General features: G+C 34.9%; 3 protein-coding genes and 1 non-coding gene across 4 annotated transcripts; 2 read left to right on the top strand and 2 right to left on the bottom strand.

Moving 5' to 3' along the window:
- The first annotated feature begins 439 nt into the window (after positions 1-439).
- Positions 440-4,055, top strand: LOC108452882 (pentatricopeptide repeat-containing protein DOT4, chloroplastic-like). Its single transcript, XM_017750663.2, has one exon. The coding sequence runs from the start codon at positions 502-504 to the stop codon at positions 2,863-2,865; it is 2,364 nt and encodes a 787-aa protein (XP_017606152.1). The 5' UTR covers positions 440-501; the 3' UTR covers positions 2,866-4,055.
- On the bottom strand, positions 3,553-7,464 carry LOC108450143 (uncharacterized). The gene is made up of 4 exons (XM_017747634.2): positions 7,242-7,464; positions 6,184-7,102; positions 5,076-5,239; positions 3,553-4,979 (listed from the first exon to the last, which is right to left on the bottom strand). The coding sequence occupies exons 2-4, from the start codon at positions 6,797-6,799 to the stop codon at positions 3,909-3,911; spliced, it is 1,851 nt and encodes a 616-aa protein (XP_017603123.1). The 5' UTR covers positions 6,800-7,102; positions 7,242-7,464; the 3' UTR covers positions 3,553-3,908.
- On the bottom strand, positions 7,334-7,405 carry TRNAW-CCA (transfer RNA tryptophan (anticodon CCA)). Its single transcript has one exon. It is a non-coding gene; the product is annotated as a tRNA-Trp (tRNA).
- A 533-nt stretch (positions 7,465-7,997) lies between the features above and the next one.
- On the top strand, positions 7,998-10,307 carry LOC108451016 (protein NRT1/ PTR FAMILY 4.5-like). Its single transcript, XM_017748754.1, has 6 exons — positions 7,998-8,135; positions 8,243-8,285; positions 8,411-8,628; positions 8,724-9,146; positions 9,232-9,356; positions 9,458-10,307. The coding sequence occupies exons 1-6, from the start codon at positions 7,998-8,000 to the stop codon at positions 10,305-10,307; spliced, it is 1,797 nt and encodes a 598-aa protein (XP_017604243.1).
- The last annotated feature ends 3,106 nt before the right edge of the window (positions 10,308-13,413 follow it).

The following is a 13,413-nucleotide window of genomic DNA, read 5'->3' as shown; positions in this document are numbered from 1 at the left end:
AAAAACCTTAAACGTGACAGTTTCTTCTATTACACAGAATAACTTCTAATTGTGGTTTTATTATATATTATCAATTAATAATAAAGTAATTCACATTTATTTAGAGATTAATGTATAAGAAAAATATTTATGAAATTATAATATTTACTAACTTTTCTGCTTACATAAATATATTATTATTTAAGAGTTTAATTAAGTTGATATTATTTATCAATTAGTTTCAATTCAATTATGTAACATTGAAATCTGGTCAACTTTATAAATATTTTAACTTAAAATTTTTACCATCTCAACTTTACCATTATAATTTTTATTATCTTAATTTCAATCTATGATTGTATATGAGTCATGTTTCATTAAATTGAATTATGCACTTTAGTAATTATTATAATACTACATATATAAAATATAAACTCTTTAAATAGTCTAAAAAAAACATAATCTGAACGGTGTCTGCCTTTGATAAAGCAGGGGAATTTTGCATGTCATTACAATACCAGCATGCACGTAAAGGCATGTAATTACAGTAATCTAACCAAAATTCTCCTCTCCCTCTGCTCCAAGTCCAAATCTTTTCTCCAAACCAAACAAACTCACGCCTTTGCCATCCTCCATGGCCTCCTCCCCACTGATATTTCCATCTCCGCCTCTCTCATTCTCCGCTACGCTGCTTTCAGTTCCCCTTCAACTTGTCACCTTCTGTTCCAACAAGCTCTTCCCTATTCTCGAACACCTTTCTTATGGAACACCTTCATCCGTGCTTTATCCATTGCTAGAGTTAAGCACGACGGATTTCAGTTTCATGTTTACAATACAATGCTTCGAACCGGAATAAAACCCGACGTCCATACTTTTCCTTTCCTTCTCAAGGCATGTGCCGATGTTTTTTGTTTTAAAAAAGGTGTGGAGATTCATGGAAGTGTTATTAAAACTGGGTTTGGTGAAGATGTTTCAGTAGGGAATACCCTTCTGCTTTTTTATGGCAATTGCGGGGGTTTGAGGGAAACGAGGAAAGTGTTTGATGAAATGCGTGTGAGAGACGTTGTGTCGTGGAATACGGTTCTTGGGGTTTTTTCGGTTAATGGATTTTACTTGGAGGCTCTTAATTTTTTCTCCCTGATGAATTTTAGTTCTGGGATGAAGCCCAATATCGTTACTTTTGTCACTCTGTTGCCTGTTTGTGGAAGGATTGGAGATAAAAGGTTGGTAGCGCAGATTCATGGGAGTGTTGTTAAGGTTGGATTTAATTTTGAAGTTAGCATTGGGAATGCATTGGTTGATACATATGGGAAATGTTGGAATTCAGATGATTCAAAACGAGTTTTTGATGAAATGGTGGATAAAAATGGGGTTTCTTGGAATGCAATAATTACTAGTCTAGCTTACATGGGGCTCAATAGGGATGCATTGGATATGTTTAGGTTGATGATGGATGTTGGGCTGAAACCTGATTCCTTCACTATATCAAGTATGATAGCATTGCTGGTTGAATTAGAATTTTTCAATTTAGCAAAGGAGATTCATGGTTTTAGTTTGAGATTTGGTATCGAACATGATGTTTTCATTTCAAACACATTGATTGATATGTATGCAAAATCAGGTCACCCCAGTGCAGCTTCAAATGTGTTTCACCACATGAATGTTAGAAGAAATGTTGTTTCATGGAATGCCATGGTTGCCAATTTTGCTCAAAATAGGCTTGAATTAGCGGCTATAGAACTACTAAGAGAAATGCAGGCTCATGGCGAGGTTCCAGATTCTATCACCTTAACAAATGTTCTGCCAGCTTCTGGACAGGTAGGGTTTCTTCGAAATGGAAAAGAAATTCATGGTAGAACAATTCGTCTCGGGTCCAACCATGATCTGTTCGTTTCTAATGCTCTGACAGACATGTATGCAAAATGTGGATACCTAAATCTTGCTCAAAATGTCTTTAACAACTCAGTTAAGGATGAAATCTCTTACAATATTTTGATTGTAGGCTATTCTCAAACTAGTGAATGGACAAAATCTGTGGGTTTATTCTCAGAAATGGGGCTCATTGCCTTGAAGCATGATGTAGTTTCATTCATGGGTGTTGTATCAGCCTGTGCAAACCAAGCCGCATTCAAGCAAGGCAAAGAGATCCATGGACTGGCAGTGAGAAAGCATTTTCACACTCATCTCTTTGTTGCTAATTCCCTATTGGATTTCTACATTACATGTGGAGAAATTGACACTGCTAGGAAGCTCTTTGACCAGATTCAACACAAGGACGTTGCCTCATGGAATACTATGATTTTAGGTTACGGAATGCTAGGTGAATTAAACCTCGCCATCAGTTTTTTTGAAGCAATGAAGGAAGCAGGCATTGAGTATGATTCAGTTTCATATATTGCAGTACTATCAGCTTGTAGTCATGGAGGATTACTTGATGAAGGGAGGAAATACTTCGAAGCAATGAAAGCTCAGAAATTTAAGCCAACAGAGATGCATTATGCGTGTATGGTTGATCTTCTTGGCAGGGCTGGCCTACTGGAAGAAGCAGAACAACTTATTAAAAGCTTGCCAATTACCCCAGATGCTAATATTTGGGGTGCTTTACTTGGAGCATGCAGAATTTTCGGAAATGTTGGGTTAGGATGTTGGGCTGCTGAGAATTTGTTTAAGTTAAAGCCCCAGCATGCCGGATACTATACTGTGCTTTCAAACATGTTTGCCGAAGCAGGGAAATGGGATGAGGCAAATAGGGTTAAGGAAATGATGAAATTGAGGGGCGCAAGGAAAAAACCTGGCTGTAGTTGGGTTCATATCCAAGAACAAGTTCATGCTTTTGTTGTTGGAGAGAGAATGGAGAGATTGAATCCAACCTTATGGCTTGCTTGATATAGTATAATTTTGTTATGGCCATTTTTTATACATTGGCAGTTCATTTGATGAGATTGTTTTTGCGTATTTGTCAAGGATAGGAATGTGAAAATGGGGAAGTGAGAGGGAGTAGGGTCAGCATGGACACACTCATTTGGCCCTATACAGTGAGCAAAGGATGTTTCAGCACTCCATGGCACCCATCTGAGGCAGGGAAGGAACAATGGCGTGCTGGTGCCCATATTGATCAAAAACCGGTGCCTGAATCTGATCATGATTACTGTCAACCAAGCCTGGCTGGACTACCCCTTGGACAGTATTTGATGCTGAAGGAGCTCCTATCTGCCCAGTTTTAGCCTGCAACTGTCAAGATGGAAGAGAAAAAGAACGAGAAAATCAGAATTTACATGTTCACTCACCTGCCTTTGCATCAACACCAACTTCCTATCGCTTCAAAATTCTTTAAAATCAATATTTATTCTTTTTGTAGCCTTGAAATAGATGTAGTTCTGGGGCTTCTCTGAGACGAGAGCAATGCATTTTAAGTTCCAATTGATGGGTCTAATTTTCAAGATAGTAAAATGAATGTAAGTCAATAATAAAATTTGCATGTCAATTATATGGGGCAAGAAGGAAGGGACTAGGAAATGAAGAGCTAACACTAAAAGAGAAAAAAACTTAAAAAGAACTCAAAAGAACAATAAATATATGAACATATTTCTTTATAGAGAATAAACAGAAAATTTATTACTTTATCTAAAACAGATTGAACCAAATTGCCTCTAAAGAATTTGAGGAGACTCACAAATCAATTCCAAAAAAATTCCAAAGCTTTGCCCTCCTGAAACTCAACTTGCACAGTTTAAAAGATTCATACATATTCCAATCTAGTGTTTATGTTGCTTAACATGTTTAGATCCATCAACTTCTTTTGCCAATACATGAATCTCTAAAAAATCTCTTGGAACTCATTTTGCATAATCATATTCATTCCAAGCACATATATCAAAAGTGATCAAATGTGTTGTCATGCTTAAACTACTAACTGATTGCTGTGACTGTTATGAGTTGTGACAAACTACAGCTCTGCAGGAAGAGTCATTATCTATGACCCATAGATTCATTTCTTGAAGATGCTTCTGAATGGAATTCATATCTAACTCTCTGAACCAGTAAACCACCTTTTTATTAGTTTCCAATGCTTGATTGAGATTTTGGTTACCAATTTTCATGCCAAAGCTTTTCTCATCAATGCGCTTAAATCTGATTCCTTTCTGTCCCACCAGTTTTGCCATTACAGATGCAAAATTTACGGTATCACTTGGAAGTGCAATCTTATCCCCCATAGCTGCAACATCATGTAGAAAATCATGAGTCCAAATTTTGTGAGCAGAAGGTGAGTTCTTGACATAGAAGAGGTCCAAGCTCTCCCCTGCATAAAAGTTGTCCATGGGATCAAGAAAAATTTCATTATCAACAAAAACCATGTTTCCATCCACCACCCAAGTATTATAACCCAATTCTAAACCTTTTTTGACAACATAAGCCTTCAACAGAATTTCTTTGATAAGCCTAGCATTTGACTCTTGAATTCTCAGTGATTTGAATGATTTGATATCTTCAAGAAATCCATCTGCATCAATCACAGGATGTCCCCTTTGAGCAAGATGAAACAGAAAGTCAGTTGCAGGACCGATGAAAATGTAATTCCATATATTTAGCCTCTCAAAATGGCAAAGAAGGTTTCTAGTAACTGTCTCCGACACCCCAAATAGGCTGACAAGCAAAACAGCTTCCTTTTTCTGCACAGAGGGAAGAATAGATCCAAGATCATTCAAGGACCATACAATTCTTCCAGAAACTACTTCCCTGAAACAGAAATCATACTTCTTCATAGTACTCAAAGATTTCATTTCCGGAAAATCAGAATCAAGAGAATTTTCATCTAATAGTTGAGAATCTGGCCCAGCTGTCTTTCCATAGTTAACACCAGCATCCCTGTGGGAGACGCTAAGTGATTTCTCATCTGGAAATTTTGTGTAGATATTAAAATAGCCACGAGAATGAATGAATTTAATGAACCAAGGACTCCATATTCTTTCTCCCATCTTCTTGTACCAACCCGTGGAAATCTGTGTATAGCTTCTAGATTTTAATAGATTGAAAATAAACACCAAATATCCGAACAAGGTAAAACAAAGGAAAGAGCTAAAAAACTAAAAAGTTACCATCCCATCAAGAAATGGCTTGATGCCTTTTGCCCTGTGATCATCATACCACAACCTAAACTCTTTCCAAGGCTTTGGAAAGAGAAGCTGGCCCCAGGTTCCAACCAGTTGGTACAAGAAAAGACCAGAGGTCTTCTCCAGTAGCATCTTGTTTCCATGTTTACCTGGAGATGCAAGCAAAAATAAGGGAGGCAATGTCGAAAGTTCTAAAAGAGAAAACAGAAATTACGATCATGTATTAGTGGTAGTTGGGGTGACATTCTTGCCATGGATGGTAACAAAATAAGAAGCAAACATATGCCTCGCACAATTTGCATCAGCATGAATTACAAAAACCCACTACGGATATGATTAAAACTCAAGCGGGCAAAACCAATTAAGAATCCAACGATAATACAGAAGACAAGTCACAACTATATCATTAAAGAGATCTTCAAGGGTAAGATCTCAGCCATCAAACCAAACAGGGAAAAATGAATTACATATGCATGAATGAGATGTGCTTTTATATGAAAATTAATGTAGTTTTCATAACAGTTTCTTCTTATTAAATCACTTGGTAGTCACATAGTTGACCATGACGACACAGACAAACACCCGAAGCAAACACACTTTACAAGAAGTGGATTAGTCCTCTCTACTAGATCGTTACTTGCATGTTATTACTATTTTCTTTTTACATTTTGAAAAAGAAACCGTGAAGCAAAAGCATAGTCTTTTAAAAATGAACAGATAACTAAATGTAATATTAATTTATGGTATAATTATTCATTATAAAATAAAATGGTGTAATTTGTTACCTAAGAGGATTACATCTTTTTCCCTTTAATATCGTTTTCTTATAATATGAGATGTCCAAACGTCAAATGAAAATTTCACTTTGGAAGCCCCAGTTATGACAAAGCAAGTTTAAATTATGGGGTCGAATTTATCTTCTTTTCCAATTCATATAAATCCAGTCATTACTACCCAAAATTCAGATAATTCAAATAAATAGGAACTTCAAAATTGTTCATCAAACAGTAACAATAATTTATTTCTAATTAAGGAAAAAAATTCACATAAACTATCAAAAGAGAAAAAAAACTCTAGCAGAAGAAAATGGTACCTGGAACAAACCTTGGGCGCTGAAGGGAAGCTCCATAAACAAAAGGACTAAAATTGGAAGCATTGTAATAATAATTCAAGATCAAAGCCCTCAAATACTTAAAAAACAGTGGTGAAAGCTCCAAATCATCTTCCACAACAAAGGCGAACTCATCATCAGAAGTAGGCCACCAGGCTTCTAACCATTGAGCCTGAAGACCCACATTGGTGGTTCTGTAATGAACGACCTTTTGACCCCACTTCCACTGGAACCCATCGACAAACCGCAGAATTCCAAGCGACTCCTGAAGTTTGAGGTCGATGTTGGATTGGGTTTGGTTCGGGAAATGGTCGACGAAGATGTGGAGGTGGACTGGGTGATCGGGGTGGTAGTGGGCTTTTGAAAGGGAGGTGAGGCAGCGGGAGAGGGAGTTGAGACGGTTAAAAGTAAGGACTTTGATAGTAAGGGAAAAGGTTGAGGAGGCGGAGGCAGAGGTGGCAGTACTGGTGGCGATAGAGTGGGGATTTAGAGGGAATTGGGTAGAGATGGAATTTGGGCGAGGCGAGTAAAGGAGGAGGAGGATGCAGAAGGCAAGGAGGAGGAGGAAAGGGACGAAGTGTTTCTTCGGAGGGCCCATTTTCTTTTGGGGTTAGAATTTAGGGAACTGATTTGGAGAATTCATAGATCTCTCTCTTCGTACAACAGTAGCAAAAGCTCCGTGTGAGGTGGCAATGGCGGAGTTTGGTTGAATGTGAAGATCTAGGATCTAACACTTATAGCAAAACTAATAGTGTCTAACAGTCGAAAAAGAAGAGTGAAGCAGTGCGAGATTTCAAAAAATCGAGAGGCGACGCCCAGTTGAAGAGATTGCAGCTGCGACGGCTGAGATTGGTGGTGAAGTTGCTTGCTCGTCGGAGTTCCACTAAATGTTCCTGGACTACTACAAAAATGGTGTTTTTTTTTTTTTTTAGAGTTACAAATGTTAAAAATATATAATTACTAGATGTGTTTGGAAGTGTAATAATAATACTAATAAATTGCTGTGAGATTGAGAAGGAAAACAACTTTAAGAAACCTACTTTCAGTCTTAGCAGCCTTCTTTGACGCCATAGCCCAAAATAGATGCAGTCCAAATCCAAAAAAATTAAAAATATATCCGTTATCGGGAGATTGAACCCGACGTGAATCGAACACGCAACCTTCTGATCTGGAGTCAGACGCGCTACCGTTGCGCCACGGATCCCGTTGAAAGATGCATTCAAGTTATCCTTTTTAGCTTTATGTTGTAGTTCTAATTTCTTTATTCCTCAGAAAATGGAAAAAATTGCTATTATTTTATAAGAGATGTTTTTTTCTGTTGAACATTTTTTTATCTTAGAGACGGTTAATAAGACAAGAATACCTGCTTGCAAAACTCTAAAGTATTGTCTCTTTCTGCATGAAAAAAAAAAAAAAACAGACGCAACAATGGAGACTTGGGTTTTCGATTACCAATAATATAATTTTGATGGAAATCCCCTGACAGGCAGATATTACCATAGTTGTACATTTCTTTCATTGTCTGCGTGTTAAGCAAATCAATGCGTGCTAAGCAAATCAATAATATATAGATATAGTATGTATTCCACACATATGTATTGTTTATTCTTTTATAAACTCTTTTATGTATTTAAACAATCATTTTTCATTTTCATATTCCTACATTGAATATGCATCCTACGTAAAAATAATTATATATAAACAGCAAAATTTAAATTGAGGAATAAATAGTAGAAATAATCACAGGTACAGGGGAACAATTGGTATTGTTTCCAAAATGAGGAATATAACTGTCCATGGAGTATTCGGCTTCAACAATAAAGCTGGGGTCTAGAATTTCTTGCCATTTCTATTATAAAGACCAGTCTCCATGCCTTGTCTTCATCAAAACAACATTGATCCACTTCATTCCAACCTCTCAAGCTTCAAAAATGGTGATTCCTACTCTATTTCACTTTCTTCTTGTTCCATCATCATTCACTACGCACTAAGCCTAGTCTCTTTTTTTTTTTTTCTGTTTCTTTTTCTGTTTTTAATTCAGGATGGAAAGAAAGGTGGATTCAGAGCTTGCTGTTTTGTTTTTGGTAATAAATAATCTTAAAACTCATATCCCAAACTAGGGTTTACAACATTAACTTGATGAAGAAGTAATTAAATGATTAACTCATACATGTTCTTTTTTTTTTTTTTTTTCCTTTTGACTTTGTAGCTCTTGGGGCCCTTGAGAATATCGGGTTTGTTGCTAACATGGTTAGCATGGTTATCTATTTTCATTACTTATTGAAATTTGATCTTCCAACTTCTTCAAATACTCTCACAAACTTCTTGGGATCAGTATGCTTGCTTTCACTGTTAGGAGGCTTCATTTCGGACACTTACTTGAACCGACTGTATACGATTTTGATATTTGGATCACTGGAAGTAATAGTAAGTTTTCACTGACAATTCAAGCATTTGCTGTGCTCAGCTTATTTCCTCAAATCTAATTCAATTATCAATTCTGCTTTCTAATTTTATTGCAGGGTTTGTCAATGGTGACCATCCAGGCTTATTCAAAAGACCTGCGTCCGGATATTACTTGCGAGAAAAGTTGTATCAAAGGTGGCATAGCGTTGATGTTCTACGGCTCACTTTCGATATTGGCTATCGGTACAGGTGGAGTCAAGGGTGCTCTTCCGGCTCTTGGTGCTGACCAGTTTGATTCCAAGGATCCAAAGGGAGCAAAGCAGCTTGGAAGTTATTTCAATTGGTACATGTTAAGCACCACTTTTGGAGCAATGATCGGCGTCTCATTCGTCGTTTGGGTCAGCATAAACAAGGATTGGTACTGGGGTTTCTTCATGGGAACTATGGCTGCCATTGTTGGATTCATTGCCATTGCCCTCGGAAAGCCATTTTCTCACTATCCACCTCTTCGGAGCAGCCCTCTACTGAGAATAGCACAGGTTTCCCTCCTCTCCCTTGTTCTTATATATTGTATATATTTGTATATGCCACTCTGATATAAGAATCAACTGTTTGATTCTTCAGGTTATAGTGGTTGCATTCAAGAACAGAAGATTAATATTACCGGAAAATCCCGTCGAACTTTTCGAGATGAATGATAAAGACAAATATCAGTATGATGAAAAACTCCCTCATACTAATCAGTTCAGGTGAAATACCATGAACTAGTTAATCTCACTTCATAGAAACTCATCTAGTACTCTTCTTGACAATAATTTAATACATTTCTTGTAATTAATAACCAAACCAGGTTACTAGACAAGGCTGCCATTGTCCCTCTAGAGACTTTTCCACAGCCATGGAAAGTTTGCACAGTGACACAAGTGGAGGAAGTCAAGGTTTTAACAAGGATGTTGCCCATCTTAGCCAGTACCATTATAATGAACACATGTTTGGCACAATTGCAGACATTCTCGGTGCTCCAAGGGGTCTTCATGGATCAACATATTTTCGGAAAAAAATTCCCTCCGGCATCGATACCAATCATTCCTCTAGTTTTCATGACATTCTTAATACCAATCTACGAGTTTGTTGTTGTCCCTTTTGCTCTAAAAATTACTGGACATCCATCCGGAATTACACAGCTTCAACGAGTAGGTGTCGGACTTATTCTCTCGATCATATCAATGGGTGTGGCCGGCATAATCGAAGTTAAGAGGAGGGATCAGTCCATAAAAGATCCATTCAACCCTATTAGTCTATTCTGGTTATCTTTCCAATACGGAATATTTGGACTAGCAGACATGTTCACCATTGTAGGACTAATGGAGTTCTTCTACAAGGAAGCTCCCTCGGGGATGAAATCGCTGGCTACATCATTCGCATGGCTGTCGCTATCATTCGGCTACTTCTTGAGCTCCGCCTTCGTCGACATTATGAACGCAGTCACCAAGAAGATCGCCCCAAGCAAGAAAGGGTGGATAGAGGGTGATGACTTGAACGAGAGTAATCTGAATCTCTTCTATTGGTTCCTAGCAGTTCTCAGCACACTTAACTTCGTTGTCTATCTGCTTTGTGCTTCATGGTACAAGTACAAAGAAGACACCGCAGAATCCGAAACAGAGAGCAGAAATGAAACAGAAAGCAGAAATGATCAATAAGTTACTCAAAAACATATGAATGCTTGAATTTTTCTTGGATGAAAGCAGTGATCAGTACAGCAATAAGTATCACCTAATTTATTGTGTTTAGTGATTTCTTGTCAGATTTCATGTGTATTGGTTAAGTTCACATGTATATATTGCAGTTCTCTGCAAATGGAATTGCCATAAATAAAACTTTTCTGCATTATTCTTGAATCAGTGACTCAAAGAGTTTCGCATTTGACTCAATGACCCAACGAAGCCATTTTGACCGATCCCTCAAAAGCCATCCATATTGCCATCACTTCAGCCCATTAAAAAAACAAAAACAATTAACCCTGATAATATTGGTAAGATGTCACAATAGCCATTTCTTAAACACCTCCACAACTACCAAATTTCAAAATAATACTCGAAACGGCCGTACTGTAGATCTTTTATATTCCACCCTACACATCACCACCTCAAAAATAAGTGTGCTAGTAATCTCATCTTGCTAATAAATATACATTATAAAGAATTTAATTAAATAATTAAGTTGAATGTTTAACTCACTCAATAGGTGGATTTATTGGACTTGAGTATGGTGGTACAAATAACTTTATACATAATAATTATTTTTATTTTTAAAATAATTATATTAATTATTATTTGCATCTAAAGTAATTTATTCCAATAACATTACTTTAAAAAAAGTTTGGAAGTGAAGAAAAATAATTTTATGTAATGTTGTTATAACATAACTTATGTTTCTTCACTAAATGATACTTTGATGAAACATAATTTACATAGACACTAAATGAAGAAACATAGACATTAAGCCACAGTTTGAAGAAAAAATATACAATATTTATAAAATATTCAATAATGTTATTTTCATAACCTTATTTTTTTTGTCGTTCATGATTTTTGTATCTTAAAATAAATTTAAAATTTTTAAGAAAATGTTTCACCACTCAAATTTTATCTAAATCTTTTTATTTTATCACTACACAAATTTTCTTATAATAAGATAATAAAATGCCAAGACAATGAAGTTTGGTGTATATATTTTAATATAACAAGTTATATAAAGTGTTGGGCAGATAATAGTGATGGTTCTCATTGTAAGATTTACAGGTGGAGTTTTAGTAGAATGAGGGCTATATAGATGGTTTCTTGTGTGTCCTTTTATGCTCCTTTTATGTTAGTGTTGAAATGAGGTATTTATAGAAGTTGATTCCGCATGGGTTTGAGTCATTAGGTGGCTTATTTTATAGGTGTGTTGGTAGGGAAGATATCGATTCGGTTAAGTTCGATTTTTTAGATTTTTTGAATCGTCTATCATAATTTAGTTCGATCATCAGTTTTTTCATATTAATTTTTATTTTTATTTTTATAATTATTTTAATAAAATGACCTTCGTTTTATAGCTTTTAATATTATTTGACAAAAATTTATGGTTTTTCATAAATCTTTTAAAAAAACAATAATTTTTAAGAATTTTAATATTTTCATTATTTTAAATATAAAAAAATTTTGGTTCGGTTTTGGGTCACTGTAGTTTTTGACATTGCATTCCACCCGTCCAAATACCTCGATTTGGATCGATTTTCTATTTGGTCAATTTTTTTACTCAACCCTAGGTGTAGGTGGTAGAGCGATGGATTGCCGGCTAAAAGCACTATTGGTACCGATGTGAAAGGACTATTTGAGGTGATTGGTCAGTGTAACACTCTTTATCCGAGTTTACTCGATAACCCAAGCAACGATTTTCACATTTAGGCATTGAATCACTTAAATATTGAGATTACTTTTTACATTTAATTCCAATCATATTGAACTCATTTAAGACTTCTCAAAACATTTCCAAACATTCATTATAACTTGGTTTCGATTGGAGGTTATTCGGAACCCTTTCGTGGTTATGACAATGAAAATACGATGACCTGAAGCAGAGGTATTGGTAGTTATGAAGTTTAATACTAGTCTACATGGGCATTCCACGATACCAAATTCACAATAATTAATCATGAATACTTTATTTCACGATTCTATTATTTTTTTACATTTCTTTCATTCTAGTCCACTATTTAATATTATATGAAGATATAAATTTGAACATCAAGATTTTCAATAGCTTAATCTTTCTTCTACAATTTCTTGACTAACTAGGATCTTTATTCACATTGGTATTTATCTCACGATTTTCATATTTTAACATACTTTTGTTTCATTTACAATTTAGTCTATAAATCTTAAAAATTCAAAATAGTACCGTCCACTATGCAACTATCACATTTTTATTTATATCTCATTCATTGAAATTGATAATTAAGTTTTGATTGAAATTTTTGAACCTGACGTCTTGTCCTTAAAATAAAAATTGTGATAGAAATTTTAAATCAAGCCAATTAATACAATTTTTTATTCAAATCTTCTATTGTTCTGCTGCTAGGCAGCTTTGACTCATCTCCACTAAAAATTATATATCTCATAGTATTGATATCGTATAATGTTGTGGTTTGTTACTATTGAAGATAGATTCATTAATCTTTTTATGCATACATATATCTACTCCTAATTATTTTTTGACAAATTTTAATACTTTTTCAAAATCAAAATAGGGGCACTCGAAATCAGTCTGACCTTGTCTCACTTAAATTTATTTATTTCATAATATTAAATTTTATTTATTACACCGTTTCTTTTATATAGAACTAGACTCAACATATTTTAATTTCATGCTTGATTAAATATTTAACTTAATTTTTATAATTTTGATAAATTTTCAAAGTTGCTGTACAAAATTGTTTCATTGAAAAGTTAATTTCATAGGAAATTAATTTAATTTTGATAAAATGTATTTATTGAATTTACGGATATAATAATAAGTGTTATTATACTTATTTATTGTAGATAGTATTTTTCCTTTTAAATCGAATCGGGTTAATCTCGGGTTTTTTTCTCGAAAATTTGTAATTATCTAGTGTCTCGAGAGCAAATAATTTATTTAAAAGAAAATTAAAAAAATTTACATGGCAGTTCATGTTGTATTTTATGTATACTTCACTATTAACATGAATAAATTTTTAAAAAAATTTACTAATTTTTTAATTTTATGAATTATCGTGAATTGTCACAC

The sequence above is a fragment of the Gossypium arboreum genome, chromosome 5, assembly GCF_025698485.1.
Source record: "Gossypium arboreum isolate Shixiya-1 chromosome 5, ASM2569848v2, whole genome shotgun sequence".
Taxonomy (NCBI): Eukaryota; Viridiplantae; Streptophyta; class Magnoliopsida; order Malvales; family Malvaceae; genus Gossypium; species Gossypium arboreum.
This window is presented reverse-complemented; position numbering and strand designations above follow the sequence as displayed.